This window comes from Athene noctua, chromosome 4 (assembly GCF_965140245.1).
Source record: "Athene noctua chromosome 4, bAthNoc1.hap1.1, whole genome shotgun sequence".
NCBI classification, from domain to species: Eukaryota; Metazoa; Chordata; class Aves; order Strigiformes; family Strigidae; genus Athene; species Athene noctua.
This window is the reverse complement of record NC_134040.1, coordinates 17,032,541-17,058,860: the sequence shown is the minus strand read 5'-3', so window position 1 is coordinate 17,058,860 and position 26,320 is coordinate 17,032,541. Positions and strand designations below refer to the sequence as shown.

The following is a 26,320-nucleotide window of genomic DNA, read 5'->3' as shown; positions in this document are numbered from 1 at the left end:
GATGTTGTTTACCTTGACTTTAGCAAGGCTTCTGACACAGTTTCCCACAGCATTCTCCTGGCAAAACTGGCTGCTCAAGGTTTGGACAATCGCACACTTCTCTGGGTAAAAAAACTGTCTGGATGGCCGGGCCCAGAGAGTTGTGGTGAATGGAGTTAAATCCAGTTGGCGGTCGGTCACGAGTGGTGTCCCCCAGGGCTTGGTGTTGAGGCCACTCCTGTTTCACATCTTTATTGATGATCTGATGAGGGGATCGAGTGCACCCTCAGTCAGTTTGCAGATGACACCCAGTTGGGTGGGAGTGTTGATCTGCTCGAGGGTAGGGAGGCTCTGCAGAGAGACCTGGACAGGCTGGAGCCATGGGCTGAGCCCAACTGGAGGAGTTTCAATAAGGGCAAATGCCGGGGGCTGCCCTTGGGCCACAACAACCCCCAGCAGCGCTACAGGCTTGGGGAGGAGTGGCTGGAGAGCTGCCAGTCAGAGAGGGACCTGGGTGGGTTGATTGACAGCTGGCTGAACAGGAGCCAGCAGTGTGCCCAGGTGGCCAAGAAGGCCAATGGCATCCTGGCTTGTGTCAGCAATAGTGTGGCCAGCAGGGACAGGGAAGGGATCTTACCCCTGTACTCGGCCCTGGTGAGGCCGCCCCTCGATTCCTGTGTTCAGTTTTGGGCCCCTCACTACAAAAAGGACATTGAATGACTCGAGCGTGTCCAGAGAAGGGCAACGGAGCTGGTGCAGGGTCTGGAGCACAGGTCGTACGGGGAGCGGCTGAGGGAACTGGGGGTGTTTAGCCTGGAGAAGAGGAGGCTGAGGGGAGACCTCATCGCCCTCTACAGCTGCCTGAAAGGAGGGTGCAGAGAGCTGGGTTTGAACCTCTTTAGCCTAGTAGAAAGCGACAGGACAAGAGGGAATGGCCTCAAGTTGTGCCAGGGAAAGTTCAGACTAGATAGTAGGAAGTATTTCTTTACAGAACGGGTTGTTAGTCATTGGAATGGGCTGCCCAGGGAGGTGGTGGAGTCCCCAGCCCTGGAGGTGTTCAAGACACATGTGGGAACTGTGCTAGGTGAACAGCTGGACTAGATGATTTCCAGGGTCCTTTCCAACCTAGATGATTCTGTGATTCTGTAAATATTAAATTGGTTTATTTTTAATTATTAAATCTCTTGTAAGTTTGGGTGGTAGAGGAAATAAAGAGCCTAAGAGGCTCTCCTGTACCTCAGAGTAGTGATACTAAATCCTAGGGATTTAGCTTTCTGCTTTTATGTGCAAGCAATACATGTCCACAACTGTACCCTGTAATCTCCTAGCTGTTTTTGCAGCTCTGCCTGATGGTCATCTTCTACATCTTTGCCTTGGTTTTGTTCCAGAAGTGGCAAAAAGTTACGCAGGGTAGAGGTACAGTATCTGTTCCAACGAGTTAGGTGCCTTGGTCTCCATTCCATAATCTTATCTTTTAATATTTTTTCAATCCTGCAATAAACAGACATCATTATTACAATTCTGGTATTTAGTGGACATCTAAAGTGGTGTCCATTGACACACTTAGATTATAGGGAGCACAAATGACCTCTGTTAAACTTACTGCCACTTAAAAGCACAGAAAAGCAGTGCCAGCATAGCTATACACTGCCTGCATGTTCAGTAACAGAATGGGAGACCAGGGGCTTACAACCCTTTCTAGTTTATACCATGTCCTCTCATCTCTACAGCATTTTGCTTATTAGGAAACTGCACAGCAATGATTAATCAGTTCTTTATATGTGGCAATCTCTATTAACAAGAGAAAAAAACCCTGTGAACTATAGCTTCTGTTTTTTGGGTTTTTTTTAGGCCACCCAACTCTTAGCATTCAAAGCAGGTTTTCAGGACCTATGTGTAAATACGCGCCAGTGATCAGCACTGACAGCATTTGTTCTGGAGGTAGAATTACCTGCCCTGTAGCTCCACTGCAGCAGCCTTGTCTGAATGCTGGTAAACTAATTCTTCAGGCTAGCAACAAATAAAACAAATATTAATATGTATGATCTCTTCTTCATAAAACAGTGTAACTTCAGGAGTTAACTACCTTGATGGTATTCACATGAATTCACAATTATGCTATCTATTGTTTAGTAGAAACATGATAAAAACTTTAATGTTTGCACTTTTTCCAGTAAAATTCAACTGCTTCTACCTTTGACAAACTGTAGAGAAATTCCTGTTTGTTTAGTAAGGATGTGTGTACAGCTTGAAATAATGCCTTCCTAGCTATAAGACAAAAGTTGACATTTTCTTTATAACACCAAGCTACTACTTCAGATATGTTTGTGTTAAAAGATTTGTCCCATTTTCTTCACTGTTGTCCTGAGATTTTACATGGACAGTTAGAGGACAACAGCTGTGCATTCATTCTGTGTAAAACCAAATACTTCACAGCATTCCTGCTTTCATTTTTTTTAAGGAGTGCCTGGGAAAATCCTTTTAAAACCCAATGCTATTGCATAAATACACTTAACCACAGAATTCCAAAGAACTTAGTCTGCTTATTTATACTAAGTCTGTGATCTCTCAAACCCTCAGACAGAGTTGGTGATAGACCCATTAATACCTGAACACTGCAGAGACCAGGGTAGGGAAAACTTCTTGAAAAGAAAGACTTCCAAAGTTTTGGTTTGCTGATATCAAAATTTATCCTTACTGGGGAATCATATTCTTGCATATTAAACCAAATCTGCAAGAAAACAAGTTTGTTTTAACTTTGAGCATCTAATAGTATCTATGGAACATGGCAATAAAATACTATATAATCTTGACCTTCTACAGCAATTACCAGTCTTAGTTCATATGAAACAAGGCAATCTTGTACAGTCACAGCTGATGAGCAAGTTCTGCATTCTCACATCAAAAGGGATGGTGCTGGTCTGTCATGTCTCATGCTTCTAAGTATGAGCAGAATTACTGTCTGCAGTTGGCAACTCCTCCTGCTGAATCTTTCTCTCCAGGATTTCCTTTTTTCAACACTTCATCTATTGTGCACCATGGAAGTTTCTATGCTTTCAGAAACTTTCTGCCTGTACCATCACTTCAGCATCACATGGTGTTGGGGTACAGTATACTCCAAAGTTTTTTCTGCTGTCCTGAGCTGCATTTCCACCCCTCAGGATTGCTACACAGCTCTTCTGATGAAATTCTTCTAAGGGCCCAGCACAGTGCAGCTGTGTCTGGGATGCCTGCTAGCCTGCTGCACCCCAGCACCATTGCTATTTCAAGCTTATGATGCAGAATATAAGTAGATATTGGAGACACATGCAGCTCCTATGTGTATTTTGTCAAGGGAAACCCACGTCTTGCACTCCATTTCTTAGACATTCAGTTTGGTCAGTGTTTGAACCTAGTCTGAAGCATGCAAGTATTGTAGTCTTGTTCAAACAAGCTTTAAAGAACTACTACTAAGCCTGCAAAATGTACCAACAATTAATACATAAATGTAGTAATTAATATTCAGCCTTCTGTAACTAACAGTTCTGTGTACAGCCTGTATGACACAACACAGCCTGTGTTTTCCCTGGTTGGAGATGGAGTTGGTATTGCTCTGCTGGCAGCACACCTGCTCAGTCACATGTACATTGGAATTGGTTACCTTGAAAGATGTTGAGCTCTGTAGTTCAAGGTTAGCTGATTAGATTGTCAGTGCTGAAGTCCTTAATTTGTAATTGCCGGTGAAGCAAATAAGCTACATTAACTGTAGGGTTAGTACTACTTAAAAAAACCCCACCCCAAACCAGCTCAACCATTTCCCAGAACATTTTCAAGACAGAACTGACACTTTTAAAATAAATATGGTTTAGAATATTAAATTCTCATCCAAAGTCATTATTTGTGTTTAGAATAAAACCCCAGAAGATTTAAAAAAACAAAAACTTGTAATGCGTGACATTACTAATGACTTCTCCAGTTTTCAATGCAGAAAATAAAACCGAATATTTGCTGTAGTTTGGTACACAATGGAAGCCTCACAGTTTCCTTAGTGTTTCCAAAAAACTGAGGAGCAAATTAAACTCAGCTTTCAGTATTCATTCAAATAAAACCTAGAGGACTTTTTTTTAAACTCGTCTCTTAAGAGCTGCACAGCTCTTACAATGTCTTTCCTCTCCCCCTGCTGCTACCTCTCAGAGGGTTTCTAGCCACACAGTGAATAATATATTGTGAACAGGCACTAATATTACTTGTATTTTACAGCAAATAAACAGGACCACTTGATACCAGGCAGAAAATCAATACAGTTTTTATGCCTTGTAGTGCTACCTCTGTGTTTTGCACACTGAACCATTCAGGGCCATGCTCACCATTACATATGCAGCTCAAGTGACTCCTTTCAATATGATTTATTTTTAATTTGTTAGTTACATTTCACCTGCAAACTATTAGCTTTGCTGAATTACTACTCCTCAGCTAAGCAGTGGTAAACTTAGGCCATCCAAGTTGGGAAATATGTAAGTAAAACCCGTTAATGAAAATTATATGAATGGATGTCATGATCCACCTAAATGCTGATTTAAAAAAACCTTTCTTATTTTAAGTATTTAAAGTAGATGAAAAACCTCCTTAAGACTGAGTAAAATCACTTTTGACAGCACAAATATAGTTATACTGATGAACAAAGGATGCTTAAGGTCAAGGAAACAAGTTCTCAACTCTCACAGGTATAGAAATGTGACAAGACTGGGTACACTTACGTTATCACAGCTGATCAGACAGTACACATTTTGTAAGGGGCAGAAAGTATCGTACTGCCCATAAAAACATCCAGTACTGGGATTCCAAATTACATACTGACTTTGTTCCAAAGTTAATACATATGCAGTTGATCCCTAGGAGGAAAAAAAACATGAGAAAGATATTTTAAAACTGGCTACAAAGATAGTATGCTTTATATTGTTTGAAATACTAAATTTTTCCTTTTGAGATTAATAGTACTTTTGGGGGCAATCTGGAAGAATTTACAGATTCATTACAATTCAACCAACTAACACAGAATAATGTGTTCTCTGTCTCTTACGTGGCAGAGGAGTGTTAGACATACACAGCCCTAAGCCATTCTTAAAGTACAGATTCCAAAAGTTGTCTCAGTTCAGCTACAAACTAACTGATACGAAATTCTATATACAGGTAGTGCCCCAAGTATTATCCACAGGCAATCTCTGAGTTGAACGACTGCTGCCTAGGCAGCATGCTTTGTGTCCCATCCATCAGCCTTCCCTCAGACAGGCACATAAGGAATTTCTCAGCTCTCTTTCTGTATTCTTTATCAGGAATCCCTAAACTGCTCTTCTGTTTTCTTGTTATTATTTCCCGTATTATACAAGTACCTTGAAATACCTGGAATAATCCCCCTCCTTACAGCATGCATAAGCTAAGTGCTTTATTAAGGACTACCATCTCCATCAGATTTGGACTGGAAGGAGTACCTGGTCCTGCTGCTGCAGTATCTGAGAATGTGTTAAGAAACTAGTCTTGACGGGAATTTTTATTAAAATTCTGCTCAGCAGAACTTTCATATGTGCTTGGTAATTTGAGATACTAATGGTGGAAATCTGCATTATAAACAGCCTTACCACAGAATCATAGAATGGTTTGGGTTGGAAGGGACCTTAAAGATCATCTATTCCAACCCCCTGCCATGGGCAGGGACACCTTCCACTAGCCCAGGTTGCTCAAAGCCCCGTCCAACCTGGCCTTGAACACTGCCAGGGAGGGGGCAGCCACAGCTTCTCTGGGCAACCTGCTCCAATGTCTCACCACCCTCACAGTGAAGAATTGCTTCCTTATATCTAATCTAAATCTGCCCTCTTTCAGTTTAAAACTGTTATCCCTCATCCTATCACTACACTCCCTGATCAAGAGTCCCTCCCCATCTTTCCTGTAGCCCCCTTTAAGTACCAGAAGGCTGCTATAAGGTCTTCCTGGAGCTTTCTCTTCTTCAGGCTGAACCACCCCAACTCTCTCAGCCTGGTTATTTGGGACATCTGAGTGGTTCTCTGCAAACAAATGCAACTCATAAGGGACAAAAGAATCTAAATGTTTTCATTCTTAGCCACTCTAAGCCAGACTGCTACCAGAGTGGGCTCACAGCACTGACGGTGCACAGCAGACCAAGGCAAAGCAGAGGGCCTAACCTGCCTGCATTACAGAAGGTAGATGAAGATTGACTTGTCAAGTCTGAACAAATCTTATCATTACTCTTATTGCAGCTTTGGCATCAGCTGGAGAGAGAATCAAGGGACATGTATACACCAGTAAGAATCCTTGGCAAGCCCCTAAACCCTCTCCTGTCACCTCTCAACCTTTACCCAATCCCACCCAAACTCTGTCGCAGTCTGTGTGTTCATGGCAGATGCGGTGAATGGACTGTTTGCATTACCTTGGTCCTGGACACACCATTTATACAAGCTTTATACAAGTCTAATTAAGGTTTATGGATCCTTGGTAGTATACTATGAGGACAACAGCTACTACCAGATTAAGTGAGGAAACATCTATGCAGGAAAAAACCCCCCAGACAATATTTGTATTACTTATTTATATATTTATTACAAGACTTATATACTTCCAACTTTTTTTTTCATCTCTAAAAATAATTAGTTCAAGCAGCACCAAAGTGTAGATAACTTCCTGGAAAAAAACAGCACGAAACAATTCCATCCATTGGTGGGAACTAAATGCTTCACAGAACAAAAGTTAATGTTCCAACCAATTGAAAAAATCCTCTTACCTCAGGAATAGCATTTCCAATGATAAGCCAGGCTTTTTTCCCCATACCAAGAAAATAATTACACAAGAGCACAGCATGTTCCTCCTCATCTCCCGCCAGAAGATAAAGAAATTGCTAAAAAAAAAAGCTTTCCTTGCAGTTATCAATTGTGTTTTCAATTTCCATTATTTAATAATATTTCTTAACACTTCTGAAGCAAAATAGTTCCCTCCAATCTTTGCAACTGATCTTTATTGTTTATTGGGCATTGCTTCAACATGCAGGATGAAGAGTGAATGCTGGGAAAATCCACGCTGCAGATCTGAGCCATTAGCACGAGAACCAGGGTCTTTGTTTTTTGAGTTATTCTGAATTTTGCAGAAAATTTCTGAGATGGTAAAAAATCATCAGTGAGTAACTTAGGGTCTGCTGTTACTCTACAGATGACAGTATTTATTTGTATGTGACAGAGAAGCCTAAATATCCCCTTATTACTGACATTAAGTTCAATGTCTTTTCTGTAGTTCCTTGGAACTACAATGATCAATTTTCAGTCTCGTTGTAAAGTCTACATCAGTCAGCATCCTTTCACTTGTGCATAACTAGCCATTTTGGATTGTTTTATAACTGAACAAAACCAGCAAAAGCTGAAAGCCCTAAGCATTCTTACGGTCAATCAGTTGCAACCTATCAAAGATAAAAATTTTGGCTCGTATCAGGGTGAGCAACTTTTCTCAAGCTTTGGTCCTCATTCTTTGAAATAAATGGCTCATAAATAAAAATACTTAAACAATTAAAACAATAGAATCAGAATAATATAGATCTGAAAGAACCTCAAGAACTCATCTGGTACACTCTCCCCTCAAAAGCGGGGGCTGCTACAATATTACATCACAATCAAGAGGAGAAAGAACTCCTGTTCAATGCATTGCTTACATCTGATGTACTCCATAAATCACAAATTCCAGCAAATGACACACTATCTGGCAAAAAAGGAATCAAAGCAACATATCGAGCCACCAGTTCCTGCAAGAAAACAAAACAGAGCAAGTCACCCCTTCAATTCACTATGTGAAGATCTAACAATTGTATTATTATACCAGATGTGAAGCATAGTGCTGTTTCCACATGAATGACAAAACACTGACCAACCTCATTACAATAGCAGCTGCCTCATTTTAGAACTTGTATCAAAGACTGGTACGATTTACTCTCATTGAAGTTTGGCATAATTCTTTGTCCTTTAAAGGACAATACTCATTAATATACCTATTTTCTCCAAAGACAAATATCCTTTTCCAGCACCATGATGGATAGACTTACTGTGTATTACAGTCATTACTACTTTATTTTGTATCTCTAGTTTTTTCTCTGCAAAAAGCCTAGCTGTACAGCAGACATGTAAAAGTGTTATATGCCTATGTGCATGTGCACATGTCAACACACACATTCCAAAAACTACATCCCAGAAACTTCACTATCTTTTTTAAGTACTTACTGCTGCTGTTTGAGAACTGTTTGGGATGGCATCAAGAAGTTCCTGTGGTGGATTCAGAGGTTTGATATATCTGGTAATAAAAACTGTTTTCCCATTGAGGTCAATTACAGTTGTTAGGCACTGGCGGCTTGGAAACTTTGATGTACACTCAGCTTCGTACTTTTCTGCTGCCTGGAGCAGCTTCTCATCTTCTTGAGTATCAAACTTCAAAAGACAGTAGAATTTATACAAAAATAGTTTTATTATAGTTTGGGCTCAAGTCTTTACTATATTCAGCCTTATTTCACCATTTACAGGAGCATAAAAAGAGTGTAAATAATAGCATTTTGAGCTTTCCTTGTAGTATATACTTTGCCTCACAGACCTAAAAAAGGTCAAGGTAATGGAAAATTGGGCAGTTTGTATTTACTTTTGAGTGTGCATAGAGACCTGTACCTATAAGCTGGCTTTATTAAAACGTAGTGAAACTTACAACCAAGTAAAACTGCAGGGATGAGTATGTAACACCACGTATTAATTCAAAAGTAAACAATTATGGTTAGGTCCTAATCCTACATGCTACTCACATAACACACTATTAAAACCACAACCGCGGTACTGCACAAAATTCCAGTAATTTTTGTATAAATAATACTGCGACAACCCTGTGCAATGCCAAAATATTTGCAGAGAAGATACAAATAATTTTCAGATGAATTCTTGTAATTCAGACTTGTCTAAAGTTTTAATGCTTTTAGATGAAATTTTCTAGAAGCAAATCTAGGACTCAAAATTAATTATATAACAACAACAGTTATTTGTTCATATGTCACCTATGATGTCATCTTTTAAAGGTATTAGGATCAGTCAAAAGAGTTTTTTTCATCTACTTAGAATGCTGGGTATATTTCTAGTGGGAGTTAAAGCTCCTCATTCTGGTGAGAATTAAAGCTCCTCGTTCGTAATATTTTTGTTCAAAATAAACCTCTTTTTGTCATTTGTTGCCCTTCTCAGACTAACCAGAGATAGAACAGCTGCACAGCACCCTGTAGCTAGACCTTCCAAGTCAGCAGAGAAGACACACAGTGGTGATTCTTCTCAACCATAATTAACAGCTGAAACATACAGCCTCTGGCACTTGGTAAGTTTAAATGTAGCAATTCACTGCAAATATTATGGACAAATAACTACTACCTCAGAGTCAAATAACACAAAGTGCAAAAAGACTGATGAATGGCACAAAACCAAGCTCAATCTTGAACAGGGAACAACAGGAATCTCTCAACTGATCTAATTTATTAATATTGTACCTTTTTAAGCATTTCATTCATCTATATGGAGATTCAGGAAGGACAGCAGGAAAGAGAAAAAACAGATAAAGAAAAAAAATGGTATTGTAAAATTAAACTAAAATTAATCTTAGTATCCTAAACCAGTACACAAGGATTTCAAATTACTTTAGGAATACGAAAAAAGGACAGCAAAAAATTAGTTTTTATAATTTTATGCCAAACACTTTCTTTAATAAGTGTATGAGTTACATCTGGGGAGTTGCAGCACAGAATTGTAACTTCCAGTGACAAAATACAAGCACATGTCACTTTAGTAGTGTTTTTATGTACAGATTTCATTAGATACATACCACCTAAAACAGTATAGTCTCTTAATGAATGTAGTCCTGCTTTACTTAGTTTCCTCTAACATGAAATCATATTTTCTTGTTTTCTATTTATATTGCTTTGAAAAAAATGGATTATTTGAAAATCCTGTACGATGTTTGCTAAAGACATAATTTGGTTTGGCTTAGTATCCATCCATCTGCTGCTAAGTATAATTTTTGTAAGATTTAGAAAAATTTCTTATGCAAAGAGTGAACAAAAATCTGGCAAAATTCCCACTGATTTATTAATCAGAACTGTTTTTTCCACTGTTCTTCAAATTTTAGAAAACAGATCTTCTGCACCAATAGTTTTCCTGCCCCAGCAACATTTTCCTTATTCCTGGTTTTACTTTCAATGCACTTTAGTGACAATGCATACTTTTTGGTACAATTTAGCTGTCATAGAAGCCCAGGTTGGAAGTGACCTCAAAAGACAACCTGGTCCGACCTTTTGTGGGAAAGGGAGCCTAGATCAGACTACCTAGCACCCTGTCCAACCACATCTTGAAAACCTCCAGTGATGGGGTCTCTACAGTGTCCCTGGGGAGGTTGTTCCAGTGAATGATTGTTCTCACTGTAAAAAGTTTTTCTTATATCAAGATAAATTCTCTCCTGGTGCAACTTGTATCCATTACCCTTTGTCTTAAGTGCGGCTCTTTGTGAGGAGAAGCTTTGACATGTAGTATTTCTTGCTACTTAGAACAGGCTTCATTTCCTATGTTGTGATTTACTGTGCTGTGATTCTTTGCTGCATCTTCAGAATGGAAGGTACTTCAGCCTCTTCCTAGTTCTTTATGTCTGAGTTCTAGAAAGGAACAGTTTGCTCCTACTGTCATATTTGAAATGACCGTGAATTTACGTCAGAAAGATCTATAACTAATAAAATATGCTGTTTTTTCCCTGTGAGAAGTGTTCAAATCAGTTCTAAATATAGCTACCAAACCGCACTATTTTACTAAACATTAATACAATATGTAATGTTTCGGTAACTACACACCAGATTGCATCTATGTAAGAAATTCTGAACATCTGCTCATTATTTAAAGAGGTCAAGGTTTGCAACATGTAGTCCATAGTATTTTGCAATAATCTCGCATCTTATTTGAATTTCTATTATTTTGCTTTTGAAATAGTACTGGAGACAGGTCTTTCTATAAACAGAGATCTGTTCCCTTACAAATTCAGTACATTATTTTTCCGGCAACTAGTTACTGTACGTGTAGATTAAGACTATGAAACTCTTGAATAAGGTCTCATCTATTTAAGGTGCTTCAAGGCTGTTAAGTTTATATTTATGGCTTTGAGTTCTAGTAATATCTTACCAGTCAAACTAAATAACCTTAAAAGGCATCCATGAATGCCCTTTATTAATTTTCTTTATTTTCAACAGTACTAAATTGCGAACAATGTATTGTATGAAAACAAGAAAACAGGACTGAATAGTTTCCAAGACTACAATTTAACATAAAAAGGGTTTTTAGAATGCATCATATGATTTTATATTTACTCTGAAACAGAATAGAGCTTTCCCTCCAGTTCCTGTTTACCTCTTATAAATGACCAGTGTAGCACAGAATTGGAAAAAAATGAACTGCTGCTGTTTGTGCATGAAAAACATACATCCTTGCTGAATGGATCTCAAAGTCATTGTATGTTACATAAAATAGCAAGCGGTGTATGCATTTTAACTACATATTGTTGTTGTTAGGCTAAGGCATTTCTGGTTTTGTAAAATAACTGAAAAAAATAACAGCTGCTGTTTAGAAATAATTCTCTTCAATATCTGGAGGCATGCATGAATCCATTAATAATAAATCCTGTATCTGAATAGTATAAACACAGAAGCAAGAAAATACTATGTTTGCACTTGCCACCTCCTTCTTGTCCACTGTTCACAAATACTTTATTGTTCACAGAAGTAAATGGGAAAATTATGTGGTCACAGATAATGAATGTAAATTTGCTTTCTATTAACACTGGAACCAGATACCTGGTGGAAGTTATTTCTTATGCGTTAAGTGTCCATCTAACTTAATGGTGCATCCAACTAAATTGAACCGAGCTAAAAAATCTGAAGTAGAACATTCAGAATTTGTATTAATGTCCCTCTCTACTTGAATACGAGTAGTGTATCCTTGACACTGAGCGTACCTATTTATATGCATCTCAAGAACTGCACCACTGGAAACAACAACCAAGAATATGATAAATTACTGATTTGGTTACCTTCTCTCTGACTGACTCTCCAGGAATGAGCTGTGGTTCAATGGTAATAAACAGTGTTATATATGAGCCCTCACTCAGATTTCGCACAGAATCATAACCTCTCTCAATTCCCAGATTCTTATCTTTGCTGTAGCCAAGGAGGACAGGAGGAATATCCACCTTAAATGTGCCATCAATCTAAAACATATACAAAGGAAAAACTTCTCATTAAAAGGAAAAAAGCAAAACTTCCATCTCAAATACATTTGCTACTTGTATTAAAATATTTTATTCCTTTGATTTCTTTATTACTTTAAATTACAAAACAATAAAATGAGAGAATATAATATATATACTGGTTAATGGTGGGGAAAACATGAAACATCTCATTGTTAAATGTATTAATTATAACCGGATGTCAGCCTCTCTTGCATGTTATGGACACTAATAATGTAATGGAAATCATACACACTAGTTTCACAGAATTCACAGAATCATCTAGGTTGGAAAGGACCCTGGAGATCACCTAGTCCAACCATTTGCCTAGCACAGTTCCCACCTACAGCATATCCTTAAGCTCCAAATCGACCCTACTCTTGAACACCTCCAGGGATGGGGACTCCACCACCTCCCTGGGCAGCCCATTCCAACGCCTAACAACCCGTTCTGTAAAGAAATACTTCCTAATATCTAGCCTGAGCTTTCCCTGGCACAACTTGAGGCCATTCCCTCTTGTCCTATCGATTACTACTTGGTTAAAGAGACTCATCCCCAGCTCTCTGCACCCTCCTTTCAGGGAGCTGTAGAGGGCGATGAGGTCTCCCCTCAGCCTCCTCTTCTCCAGACTAAACACCCCCAGTTCCCTCAGCCGCTCCTCGTACGACCTGTGTTCCAGAGCCTGACCTGTGTTCCAGAGCCTGCACCAGCTCCGTTGCCCTTCTCTGGACACGCTCGAGTCATTCAATGTCCTTTTTGTAGTGAGGGGCCCAAAACTGAACACAGGAATCGAGGGGCGGCCTCACCAGGGCCGAGTACAGGGGTCAGATCCCTTCCCTGTCCCTGCTGGCCACGCTATTGCTGACACAAGCCAGGATGCCATTGGCCTTCTTGGCCACCTGGGCACACTGCTGGCTCCTGTTCAGCCAGCTGTCAATCACATCCCCAAGTCCCTCTCTGACTGGCAGCTCTCCAGCCACTCCTCCCCAAGCCTGTAGCGCTGCTGGGGGTTGTTGTGGCCCAAGGGCAGCCCCCAGCATTTGGCCTTAGTGAAACTCCTCCAGTTGGCCTCAGCCCATGGCTCCAGCCTGTCCAGGTCTCTCTGCAGAGCCTCCCTACCCTCAAGCAGATCAACACTCCCACCCAGCTGGGTGTCATCTGCAAACTGACTGAGGGTGCACTCGATCCCCTCGTCCAGATCATCAATAAAGATGTGAAACAGGAGTGGCCCCAACACCGAGCCCTGGGGGACACCACTCGTGACTGGCTCCCAGCTGGATTGAACTCCGTTCACCACAACTCTTTGGGCACGAACATCCAGACAGTTTTTTACCCAGAGAAGTGTGCGATTGTCCAAACCTCGAGCAGCCATTTTTGCCAGAAGAATGCTGTGGGAAATGGTGTCAAAAGCCTTGCTAAAGTCAAGGTAAACAACATCCACAGCCTTTCCCTCATCCAATAAGCAGGTTGCCCTGTCACAGAAGGAGATCAGGTTTGACAAGCAGGACCTGCCTTTCATAAACCCATGCTGACTGGGCCTGAGCATCTGGCTGTCCCGCATGTGTTGTGTGATGGTACTCAGGATGAGCTGCTCCATCAGCTTCCCAGGCACTGAAGTCAAGCTGACAGGCCTGTAATTTCCCAGGTCATCCTTCCAACCCTTCTTATAGATGGGCATCACACTGGCCAATTTCCAATCAGTCGGGACCTCCCCAGTCAGCCAGGACTGCTAGTAAATGATGGAAAGTGGCCTGGCGAGCCCCCCAGCCAGCTCCTTCAGCACCCTCGGGTGTATCCCATCTGTTCCCATAGACTTGTGTGCATCTATGTGATGCAGTAGGTCACTGACTGTCTCCTGGATTGCAGGGGTGTTTTTCTCCCAGTCTCTGTATTCTGGCTGTGGAGGCTGGATTTCATCAATACAACCAGTCTTGTTATTAAAGACTAAGGCAAAGAAGGCATTAAGCACCTCAGCCTTCTCCTCATCACTTGTTACCAAACTTCCTCCTGCATCTAGCAGGGGATGGAGACTCTCCCTGGACTTTCTTTTGCTACTGAGTTATTAGTTATTAGAATTGTTAGAGAAAGACTGAGAGCCTTTCACTGCTTTTCTTTCAACCAGCAATCTCTACATAGCACTGTTTACCTGGAAAAATGACAAAATGGCAAAATACAGGTTGCAGGACTATGCTTCTGAAGGCAGCATCACACCAGCAGGCCTTTGCCTATGTTTGAGCGATGTGGGAATGATGTTCCAGCATCTCACAGATGGATACCTTCCATGCAGAAGCTTCCGATGCTTCTTGGGTACAGCTGGAACTAGGCCCATTCAGCCAGCTTCCCCATGGAAGAGTGCTCTGAGGGACTCACCAGCCGTTTGCACCTCCCTCTGCCACCACAAGCAGAAGGTAAGATCTTTTTGAAAGGTTGTGTCAGACAAGAGGTGGCATGACCCACACTTGCTCAGGCAAATCTCAACTGTGGAAGTACATAGCTTTAAGAGAAAAGCAAGAAGATTTACATCCTGATTTGGGCAAAGTTCAGACGACTGCCATCAGGAAGGATATCCTCAGTGGATGCAGAAGATGGACAGATGACTTGCTGGGATGGCTCATCAAACATTTAAGAACAAAATTAAGTTTTGATGAGGAGAAAACCAAATCACTAAATTTCTGCTGCAGTATAGTAGAAGAGGATGAAGAGATGCTTCATTTGCCACTAAAATTTAATTGCTAGATGCACATTGATATAACCTCTGTCAGGCTTTTTCAAATTCAGTAAGAAATCCTGTTCAAATTAGAAGAATCTCTGACACTGGGAAGATCTATGCAGGCACTCACACTATGCTTAGGGAATCACAAACTGCAACACCTCCTCAAAGAGAATCAGGAGTGCATCTAACAGGAACTCTAGAGCTACTCTGGTTCTACAACAGAAAGACTGATACACAAACAAGAAGTGTGAAGAACAGAGGTTGACATCAGTATTGGTAATCCTCAAAGATAGATTACAGGCTCTGTCCTTCACTACAGGTAAACAGTATGTTAAAATGTCTAAATGTGCCCATTAAGTCTCTCAGGACTGTGTACAGACACACTTCTTAGGTGAATTTCATGCATTTGGCATGAAACATTTCCCTGAAAAGAGTAAAAGTAAAGGATCTTGTTCTTTCTTGTTTGTTGATCTATAACAATTGTGGTCACATTATGTGACATTGTCTGCATAGAATGGCCAAAAACTCATGAAAAGAAGGATAGATCTTATTACTTGCATCTTCTTTGAAGCCAGTGAAAGCTTCATTCTATAGGGCACCACAACCCTCAAACACCTAAATTTATTTATTAATGTCCCACGTTGAAGACAGCATATTATTAATGATCTAGCAGAAGCAAATGGACTGACACTGGTTAGACATACACTGTCCAAAATTTCTCAGCAATTAAAAGAATCCCATGCCTTCTGGAATCCCATGACAATTATGTTCTGTTATGCCTTGCAAATGGAGGGCCCAAGAAAACCACTTTGAACTCCAAGCACTGCACTTCAATTACGTGACAATCCTATAGATTTACCCTCCACCCAAAGAATCCAAAAGGCTTACAGTATGTCTTAAAGTCCATAAGGTTCTGAGAAGTGCCTTGTAGTCAGAGAAGAGCAGATTAATGAGTCATTAGGTATACAAGTTATGTCAGAACACTAATAAATTAAGAAACTGAGCTTGTGATATGATGACTTGATCTACACGTGAAAGCAACTGCCCTACAGAAAAAGAGTACTACAGCAAGATTACAATAAGATAGGACTATTGATGTGAAAAATTAAGTTTCCTTAAGCTACGTGCAAGATGGGTGGCTGGACAGAAAAATGCCTTTCTCCTATGAAGAACGGCACGCTTTACTATTAATCCCATGACTAACTGCTGATATCTCTTGAAGAAAGCTTTTCTTGAAAAGTTCTAAAACTGGAGGAAAGAAGGGATTAGGAGAGGTAAAAGTGAAAACTTGATTAATGAAAAGTGCAAAAAAAGCAGTTACATCAAATTTCCTACCACCTTGACAGGTGATATTTCTAGTTCACCTATCTAGGATGCGCAATACCAGAAATCTCAAAAGCCACTGACAAAACCACCTAAAGAATTTGCACTTTTAATCTCATTACTGAAGGAAGCCAGGCTGCATTGTCAGTGTAGAAGTAAGTTTGTTTACCTCTTCTCCCTTCAGAATGTTGAACTTACTGACAAATACTTACTAAATTCTACAAAAACCAGTGGTTTCAAAGACATTTTCAAATAATTCCATACAAATAAACTAATAAGGACAGATAACATCATTAAATTTGACATTCCATTACCAGCCCCTTTCTACTCTGCAAAACGTATTTTAAGAGATTTCCTCCAAGTTACTGACACTTACCCTTGCTTGAAAATATATGGTAGTAAATGGCATCTTAACACATCCCAGCCAGTGTCTCTCAACACGAGTGCGGATTCCACTTCCTCTTTCAAGATCATCCTATTAAAAAGTTGCCCAAGTAAACACTTTGTAAGACAGCTTTATTTCCTTTAATTCAATCACCAATTTAATCAAGGCATTAATAACAATTCTGTATTGTTTTAATAATTTACTATAAATATCAGTTCAATTACTAGTATGGCAATGATTATTCTGCATGCCTTTCAAGCATGCCAAATGCTGAACAAATACAAGAACATCATGGTCCATGATACAATGTGCTTGCACTTCAGAGTTTGAGTCCTGTATAACCTGTGATGGAGAACTCAAAAGTCTGACAAGGAACCCACAAGAGTCTTCTCAGACAATATAAATTAAGCTCTGGTCTTCTAATGAAATATTTTACTAGTATTTAAAAGAGCTTTTTCAAGGTAAAACTATATTAAAATCTAACTAAACCCTGTGGAATGGAAGCACTGTTTTCATGTGTATTGCCTATCAGTGGTTTCCAAATCTAGTATAATCAGCCTACAAGTTACTTGGAAAAAAAAAAATTCTCTAAAGGCTAGAGTGACATCTGAGTTTCAAGACTGTTATCTTTCTTCCTTCTGTTTCATCAAATACCATTTCAGTTTTGAGGACAGAATTCTGTTCTCAGTGAAATGTGTTCATTGTTTATTTTTGGGTTATATTTTCAAGAATGTTGAGTGCTGCTATTTTTGTGCATGCTGAATTGACTGGGAAAGCTTTCACTGGTTTTAACAGGGGAAGGAGTTATGCCAACACTGAGAGCTTACAAAAATTTCTTGTAACTAGTACTTGCAATTTTCATCTCATTCCAAAAAATTATTATATACAACCAAAAGGTTTTTTTCACCAAACAGCTTGCAAAACAGGAGAGACAGAGCATAAAAAGAGAGCTAATAAAAAATACCAGAACTGGGATCATTCATCTAGAATTTAGTAAAAAATTCTAAGTTTAAGAAGAACAGAATTCAGATCATAATTCATATGTTGTCTCTCAGTTTTAGTATCTCCAATTTCATTAAATATCAGTAAAACAGATTACATACACATGTTCAACTCTAGCAGCAGATTATGTAGTACAAGCTTAATTTGTACAAGGGTTAACGCTGAAAAGATTGCTCCCTCTAACAATATTGAAGTATTGACTACATATAAAATCATAAGGAATGACAAGCTAGAGAAAAAGGAGGCACAGGAGGGTGAAAGCTATTACACTGAAAAGTTTTACCCTGTCAGCTTCAAAAAGCTAACAATATTCTGTAATGTACACTGTTCTTACATTATGAACTCACCTCTACAGCATCATGGAGGACTTCATCAAAAACATTAATGAAGACTTCATCCTTCACTGACTGCAAACTGTGGGTGCTGTAGTCACCATTAGGAGCTCTGAGAAGGTTAAACCAAAAAAGTGATTTGAACAGAAAAGAACAAAACGTGATAATATGAATAAATTTACATTCTGAAATTAAATTATTATTACTCAGAAATAATTTGGTTTAATTTTGCTGTACCTAAATGGAAGCTCAAGTTCCTCATTCCAGTTGGGGTTTGGACCCTCTGCTGTTGTTGTCCGGCAGACTGTTCGCTGAAAAGAAACTTCTACAAAGGGACGGACTAAAACCTATAAACATAGATCAAAACAAAGGAAACGGATCTCTATAAAAATTCATCTGAACATATTAAATTACGTATTTTCATGTATTTAGAAAAATAAACATATACTTCGTGGAGATCAGGCCGGTCTGGCCCAGATAAAGCTTTTAATACACATTAAATATTGCACTTCCCAGGCTTCTAAGCATTTATGAAAATTTAAATTTTTATATGTTAGCATTTCCAAAAGATTCAGCATGCTTGACATTTATATACACCAGCAAAACCACATTTTCTCCTGAGACTAAGAAAGCTACTGGCTATCTAATCAAAGACAGTAACTGAAACAGAATGTATGATCCAGAAACCAGTATAAGAAAGTGCACTTGTATCTTCTTATCTGTAATCCAAGAAGCCTACTGCTCCAGTCCTGGTTGTCTCTGAAACTTGCTCCTATTACAGATAAGCAACTTCCACTAGACACAACAAACTCCTAATGTGATTAAAAATTACTTAATGGAGCATTTCCTTAACATTCAAATGCATATGGCAGAACCTTTTCTACATTTCAAAGAGCTATAATTTTGAAGGAAAATAGTAAGATTTTCATAAGAATTCATAAGAATGGCTGTGCTGATTCAGGCTCAGAGTGCACTGGGCCCAAAATTCAGGCTGTGAAAATGGCCATCAGCAGACACATACAGAACAGAGCAGATATATATGATATTTTCTCCTATTACTCTCCCAGGCTTTAAGTGTTTTCAGATGAAGGACTTTCCTAAAACTGTAATGATTTTTCTATTTAGTAATTCCCAATGGATCATTCTTCCAAGTACAATATGCACTTCAATGCAAGCAAACCTCTTTAGTCAACAATACATGTAAACAACTTCTCTGGGCATCTGCTAACTGCTGCATGGAGAATCACAGCCGTCTGTTTATGTTGAAGATAAATCCTAACAGCTTCATCTGACAATCCTTCACCCTTGTAGTGAAACAGCCAGTAAACAGTCAATCGCTATCCACAGTCTCCGTATTACACGATTTTGTGCCTCTCTACCATATTCCTCCTCCCCTAGTTGCAGTTAATGCTCTTCTGGCTGAAAAGCCCTACCATTTTTCACTGTACAGTAGCCACTCTGTATTTCTGACATCCTTACTGCCCTTCTCGAAAACTTCTGCAGCTTTACTATCTTTTTGGCAATCAAGGAGTGGGCAAGGCAACCTCACAAATAAGGTATCACAGAATCATCTAGGTTGGAAAAGACCTTGAAGATCATCCAGTCCAACCACTGACCTAACACTGACAGTTACCAACTACACCAGATCCCTCAGCACTATGTCAGCTCTACTCTTAAACCCCTCCAGGGATGGGGACTCCACCACATCCCTGGGCAGCCCATTCCAACGCTAACAACCCCTTCTGTAAAGAAATGCTTCCTAATATCCAGTCTAAACCTTCCCTGGCGCAATTTGAGGCCATTACCTCTTGTCCTATCGATTACTACTTGGTTAAAGAGACTCATCCCCAGCTCTCTGCACCCTCCTTTCAGGGAGCTGTAGAGGGCGATGAGGTCTCCCCTCAGCCTCCTCTTCTCCAGACTAAACACCCCCAGTTCCCTCAGCCGCTCCCCGTACGACCTGTGCTCCAGACCCTGCACCAGCTCCGTTGCCCTTCTCTGGACACGCTCGAGTCATTCAATGTCCTTTTTGTAGTGAGGGGCCCAAAACTGAACACAGGAATCGAGGGGCGGCCTCACCAGGGCCGAGTACAGGGGTCAGATCCCTTCCCTGTCCCTGCTGGCCACGCTATTGCTGACACAAGCCAGGATGCCATTGGCCTTCTTGGCCACCTGGGCACACTGCTGGCTCCTGTTCAGCCAGCTGTCAATCACATCCCCAAGTACCTCTCTGACTGGCAGCTCTCCAGCCACTCCTCCCCAAGCCTGTAGCGCTGCTGGGGGTTGTTGTGGCCCAAGGGCAGCCCCCGGCATTTGCCCTTATTGAAACTCCTCCAGTTGGCCTCAGCCCATGGCTCCAGCCTGTCCAGGTCTCTCTGCAGAGCCTCCCTACCCTCGAGCAGATCAACACTCCCACCCAGCTGGGTGTCATCTGCAAACTGACTGAGGGTGCACTCGATCCCCTCGTCAGATCATCAATAAAGATGTTAAACAGGAGTGGCCCCAACACCGAGCCCTGGGGGACACCACTCGTGACCGGCCGCCAACTGGATTTAACTCCGTTCACCACAACTCTCTGGGCCCGGCCATCCAGACAGTTTTTTACCCAGAGAAGTGTGTGATCATCCAAGCCTCAAGCAGCCAGTTTCACGAGTATCTTTCTGATGGTGAATGTAACTGTTTGTGAAAAAGAGGAACACTCACAACATAAGAAAATGTTAGTTTTGTGGTATACCTGGTTGAATGCCCAATCTGGGCTATCAGTTGCACTCTGAGCTGATGGAGAAGCTGCAAACATTTCATTAAAGGACCTTGAAGATTTTGATGGTTGTTGAAGTTTGCTACAAGAGGAAAGAGAAATGGACGACAACAACAACAACAACAAAAGATGGACAACACATTACAAAATATGAATCCCTCACATTCTGTATTAAGCATACAGAATTATGTAAATAGTTCTGGTCTTTTTATGGTATGACTTGAACCTTAGAAAGATAGTTATTCAATCAAATAACACAAAAAGAATGACAGCAGGGGTAATGACTGTATAGCTTTTGTAAGCCTCATTGCTAAAGAGTGCTTTGTGCCTGGAGGCTCTCTTTTCTGGAGAGCTTATCAACTCCAGACTTTTGGGGGTTTTTTGCTTCCTCCTGTACCATCTCCATGAGCTACAGGTTTTTCAGTTTAAGGAGATAAATCCCCACAGAATTCATAAACAGTGTAGACTTCATGGTATCCAGGCAAGGCCTCTATGACAAAATTAAACCCATATGAATGTTACACAATCAGCAAACCATGAGTGAAATAAATGTTAATATGTTTATTTTTACAGTGCTTCCACATAACTTTTTTTTGTAATAACACCACAGTAGAGATTATAGAAGAATATCTATTCATGGAGAAAGCAGCTCAAAATAAGATACCATATAATGCAGAAAGACTGGGAGGTTTTTTTATTTCTTTTTGTAATACTGATAATGAATTGAAATGTTCATCTTTTCCTTCCTGTCAACATGTTTCTAATATGAATTGCTTTTCTCAGTATGAACTTACTTACAGAAATCCAACAGAACCTTTATTATAGTAAAGAGATAAAACAGCAGAAGATGCTAAATTCTGTATGAACAGGAATTGGTCAGCTTTAAAACACCTCTGAGTTAAATGCAAGGTGTAATCATTTTGGGGGAGAGAGAGAATGCTGCACTAATAGATTGCTTCTGGAACTGAACCAGTGTTCAGAATTCAGTATCTCTACATGACACAGCATCATGCAGTTTTTATCATGAGGATGAAAACAGCATGAATGGCTGAATTTCAACATTACTTGCTTCAGCTGTCCTCAAAACAGCTGCAACTAGAAAAATGAATCTGTACTGAAAACAGGCATTTAAACATACCTCAGCACTGGTTTTCTCACTGGAATATCATAAGCTCTAACGACGTTCACTAACAGTTTTATGTCTCCATCTGATAAATTCTGTGCTGTGACCTTCTTCCTTTCTTTTCTTCTTGGCTTTAATGGTCGTTTTGGCTCTGTCAGTTTAAAGAGGCCAAGTCCCAAAATACTAATAATCATAAAACATGTATTTAGTCATTTTTGCATAGAATCCAGCATGCTAGTGTTTCCATGAAACACATGCAAATTATGCACTAACAGACAAAGAAAATATATGCTCCTGTTAGTGCCATACAAAACTCTATGAAATGTCAAAATGTTTTGTTTAGTATGACACAGCCCAGTTCTTCTTATATTTCAGAATATATTTCTTATATTTCAGAATCATAACTTAAATGTGCAAAAAAAGTGTTGGTTTTTTTTTTTCCAAAAACTAGGTAAAATACAAGACAATTACACAGCTTCAAGACAGATCTAAACTATAAACAAGGTATCTAGCAGATGACAACCACCACTATGGAATAGGTGAAAAAATCTAATTATACAGCTATGTACAACAAACAATAGGCTATAGAAGGGAAGCAGAATGAATATGCTACAACATACCCTGGACCCTCAGAACTTATAACCCAAGGCAAAGCAGAACCAAAGGAAAAAAAAACAAACAGGAAAAAGAATAAAAAGCAGATGTATGTTTTCACACATCATTAACTGCAGACATTCCAAAATCTACTTTAAAAACTGACAGCCAATGGCATTATTTCCTTATACATAATAAAAAAATCACAGTAATTACTGTTAAAATAATACAAACCCATGAGTTAGTGAAATATCTCACTAAGTAGATGTTTTAAACAAATCATGGTGTGTTTTAAATTCACTAACCATATAAGTTAGCAAATAGAATCCAATATGAATTAGTAGTCATTATAGGAAATGAAGCATTTAATTTTGAACAACTCCAAAAGCTGATTATAGTCTCATTCAGATTCTTCCATTCTGTGATGTGAAAACACAGACTAAAGAATAGGATGAACTCTTTTGTAAGAGAGCAAGTCTCTGTATTTCCAGCAGATGGGACTGTTTAGATTTATACTGCTGATTGAAAAAAGCTTTGTGTGTACTTTAAGGGTGTCATGTTCATAGCAAACACAAGCAACTTCTACATAAAAGAAAAAAATAACTATCTTTCACAACTTGTTTACTTACATAAATTTTAAGGGAGCAACATTAAGAGTCATCTATGCTGTGATGACTGATCAATGTCAAAATCAACAAGCATAGGATTTGGAACAAAAATTCAAAGAAAGTGCCTTAAGTAATAAACCAAATAATGATCTTAAAAGAAAAAAGAAGTCCTTTTCAAACCCAGTAACATTTCTGGAAGTAAATGACATCCAGCATATGACATTTAGCAACAGCAAACAGAAATACACAAGTAAAATAAAGGAAATTACTGTTAAAAAAATTTAATTAAAAGTTATTTGCAGGGCATTTGCACTGACTCTGACGAGCATCACCTACAGAACCAGCAGTAGTGTTACTACCTCTGATGCTTGTCTGATATTTAGAAATCATTCAATCTGGGACCAGCTAGGGCTATGGTCAGCTTATCAGATTGAATGCCAGATGCATTATATCCTCCTAAGTCTTATTTACATGCTGTCACATTACTTCTGCCAAAACCAGACTTTTTCTTAAAAAAGTTTTTAAGCATTTTGTGTATCAATACACTGTCTGTATTGGCAGAGGTGTACATATTGACCGGAAGTTTATATATTATACTAAACACAAAATTGCATCAGTTTGTCACATCAATACACTTTGCAAAAAAAAGATCAAAGACAGAGATGGTTTTACATTAATTATTTTGATTTAAAACAAATAGACAGCCCCCTCACCCCAGGCTGGGAATCTCCTCTTCATTGACAAGGTCAGAGAGAAGGAAATGGTGTTTTGCTATGAGGAAACGGTTTATTACTGATTCTCGAACCTGTGAATGGGGAAGGAGAAGAGACAAAAGTATACTTTTAATCCAAATCCACTGCAAATATTTGCATTCTGCCTATTAAAAACAAAATTTCCAAATGTATCTTATTTATTTTTTCCCACTTCTAAAAGAGTCACTGTCCGAGGAAAATTTTCTTTCCACAAGGTATTTCTTTAGAACATACTATAAGCTCATTCTACAAATACAGTAATTCTCTAGAAACATACTGGATAGCCAGATATAAGAACATATGAAAGCATATAATCAGAAAATGAAGTCTTATCTGATTACAGCTCATCATCAGAATCAATCACAACAATAAACAACACTAACATATCTCTTTTCCATGTCTAAATGCTGTAGAGAAATCTATATGGTATTTGTTATGGGGAATAAAAGCAATACTTTGGACTGCAGAACAATCGATGAAGCTCATATTACAAACACTGTGATTTCAAATAAATGTTTAAAATCCTTAATTCCTTTCATTTCTACGCTGAGATCATAGACTGAAGCACTGAGATGAGTCCTCCCTCTACTCCCTACAACTATGTGGAAGCAAACTGACAGAGTATTGCCTTTGTCCTTTTTTCCTACCACTAATGCTAGTAATGCCCTTATATACTGTGCTATTACAAGATCAGTTGCAGAACAGCAATAGCAAGCAGTTTTCTGCAATACATCTCCCTTGATTACTTTAAAGTTTTTATTTAAGGTATTATCATTATATCTTTGTGTTGAAGTGACAGGTGTATAAAGATCACATTTCAGAGTGAACTGCATTTCAGTTCCGATGTAAGTAATCTAATTTTCAATCACATCTAACAATTTATAAATATAAAATATGCAAATATTATTTTAAAAAAGGCTACTTGTATTTAACCTAAAAGAGTGACAAATAAAGGTACCATAATGTATGTTACTTTGTACTACTATACTATTATTCAGCATGCTGCATAAACCATATGTTTGAGTACACATTTAAATACCATGCAAAACATACAGGGCTGACATAGACACGACAGCTTTGTTAAAAATAATTTTTTTATATTATCATATTGAATCTGGGCTCTGGCACTTGCCTGGTAAATTGAAATACTCTTCATTGTTTATAATTCTTTAACAAACCATTCTTTCTAGCAGACCATTTGTTTTGTCCTGCATCAAATCAACATATCAGCATATTAAATGTTTTTCTGGCTAGCTAGGATGTGATACACTTACTGATATTTCCACTACTGGTAAGAAACTGATAGCCATGTTTTGTATTTGCTATTTTGTCAAAATAATCTGAAATTGCAAACTTCTCTTGGTTATATAACCAATGTTTTCCTATAATTCCCTAAGGATTAAAGAGAGTATCATCCTAACAGAATGAACAAACTAGAAAAATAAATTAAATCAAGATAAAGGGGGAGAAGACGGTACTCTAATACTACACAAAGGTAATGTGATGGAAGATACACCCTCTGCCTTAGGCTACAGGACAAGACACTCTCTATTGCATTAAATGTTTCTTAACAGTGGTTAGGGCCACTGTCACAGAGAGAATTAAGTCCTTTGCATCACATCTTGCTATAAGGAAAATAGGGAGGAAAGGGAAATCAGTGAATACCTGGGACACAACAGCACAAATCTCTGGGACACTGAAGCAAAAAAGAATTTACAGAACACTAGAAAAATCCATAATGGCTGGTCATTTTGTATATTGCATCTTTCTCAACAACATCAAATAAGTTATTCACAAACTTGTTCAATTTGACCAGTTTCAGACCTAACTTGGAATTTTACAGGTGTCTGTAAGTCACGTTTACACATAGATCAGTTTTTAGTATGCCTGAAATGAAGCATCCAAGTACAGAAGCAACATATGGCCTAGGGAAATACAGTGGATCCATATTTTTTGCAGCTTACCTTCTGTAGGTAGTTGGCAACAACTGCTCTGTGTGCATCTAGGTAATTTTTTCTGTCAATCACATCCTTCTCCTTCAGTCTCTTCTCATAGTCCTAAAGATATTTACTAGAGTTTGTGATTCAATATATATTCAGTGCTTTATTACATACAAGAAAAATGATAAATATTTCATTAGTATTCATGTAAGGATCACAGTAAACCAAAATGGATGTCAGAGGTTTACAAAGCTATTTTTAGCTAATGTATACAGCAATAGTACTGCTAAAATTCCATGAATAGACAAGAATTCCATTGTTACAAGACTCATGTGGTTTAAATTACTATGAATAATTTGTCTCTTCTCCTAAAGATGAACTTTGACCTGCTGCTGTAAACTGAAATTCTGTTTGAACTGGAAATGGCTTACTGCAGCTGCAATAGAGATAATCCTTCATGAACAGAAGTGATGCAGTATTCATGGAAGATGACCTGAAATCT

At 38.9% G+C, this 26,320-nt stretch overlaps 1 protein-coding gene across 3 annotated transcripts in view; it reads right to left on the bottom strand.

Moving 5' to 3' along the window:
• Positions 1–26,320, bottom strand: part of CC2D2A (coiled-coil and C2 domain containing 2A) — a 67,422-nt gene that overhangs the window by 2,377 nt on the left and 38,725 nt on the right. The window contains exons 19-35 of one of the 3 annotated variants that reach the window (XM_074904548.1): positions 25,843–25,935; positions 23,840–23,931; positions 22,545–22,559; positions 21,940–22,107; positions 20,778–20,883; positions 18,281–18,390; positions 18,059–18,155; positions 16,701–16,799; positions 12,094–12,270; positions 9,518–9,538; positions 8,229–8,432; positions 7,667–7,756; positions 6,752–6,865; positions 4,716–4,850; positions 2,588–2,710; positions 1,931–1,989; positions 1,293–1,470 (exon numbers count right to left, since the gene is read on the bottom strand). In XM_074904548.1, coding sequence (XP_074760649.1) covers positions 1,293–1,470; positions 1,931–1,989; positions 2,588–2,710; positions 4,716–4,850; positions 6,752–6,865; positions 7,667–7,756; positions 8,229–8,432; positions 9,518–9,538; positions 12,094–12,270; positions 16,701–16,799; positions 18,059–18,155; positions 18,281–18,390; positions 20,778–20,883; positions 21,940–22,107; positions 22,545–22,559; positions 23,840–23,931; positions 25,843–25,935 — 1,881 coding nt within the window. The remainder of the gene's footprint in view (positions 1–1,292; positions 1,471–1,930; positions 1,990–2,587; positions 2,711–4,715; positions 4,851–6,751; positions 6,866–7,666; positions 7,757–8,228; positions 8,433–9,517; positions 9,539–12,093; positions 12,271–16,700; positions 16,800–18,058; positions 18,156–18,280; positions 18,391–20,777; positions 20,884–21,939; positions 22,108–22,544; positions 22,560–23,839; positions 23,932–25,842; positions 25,936–26,320) is intronic. The other 2 variants (XM_074904549.1, XM_074904550.1) reach the window with 2 other exon arrangements.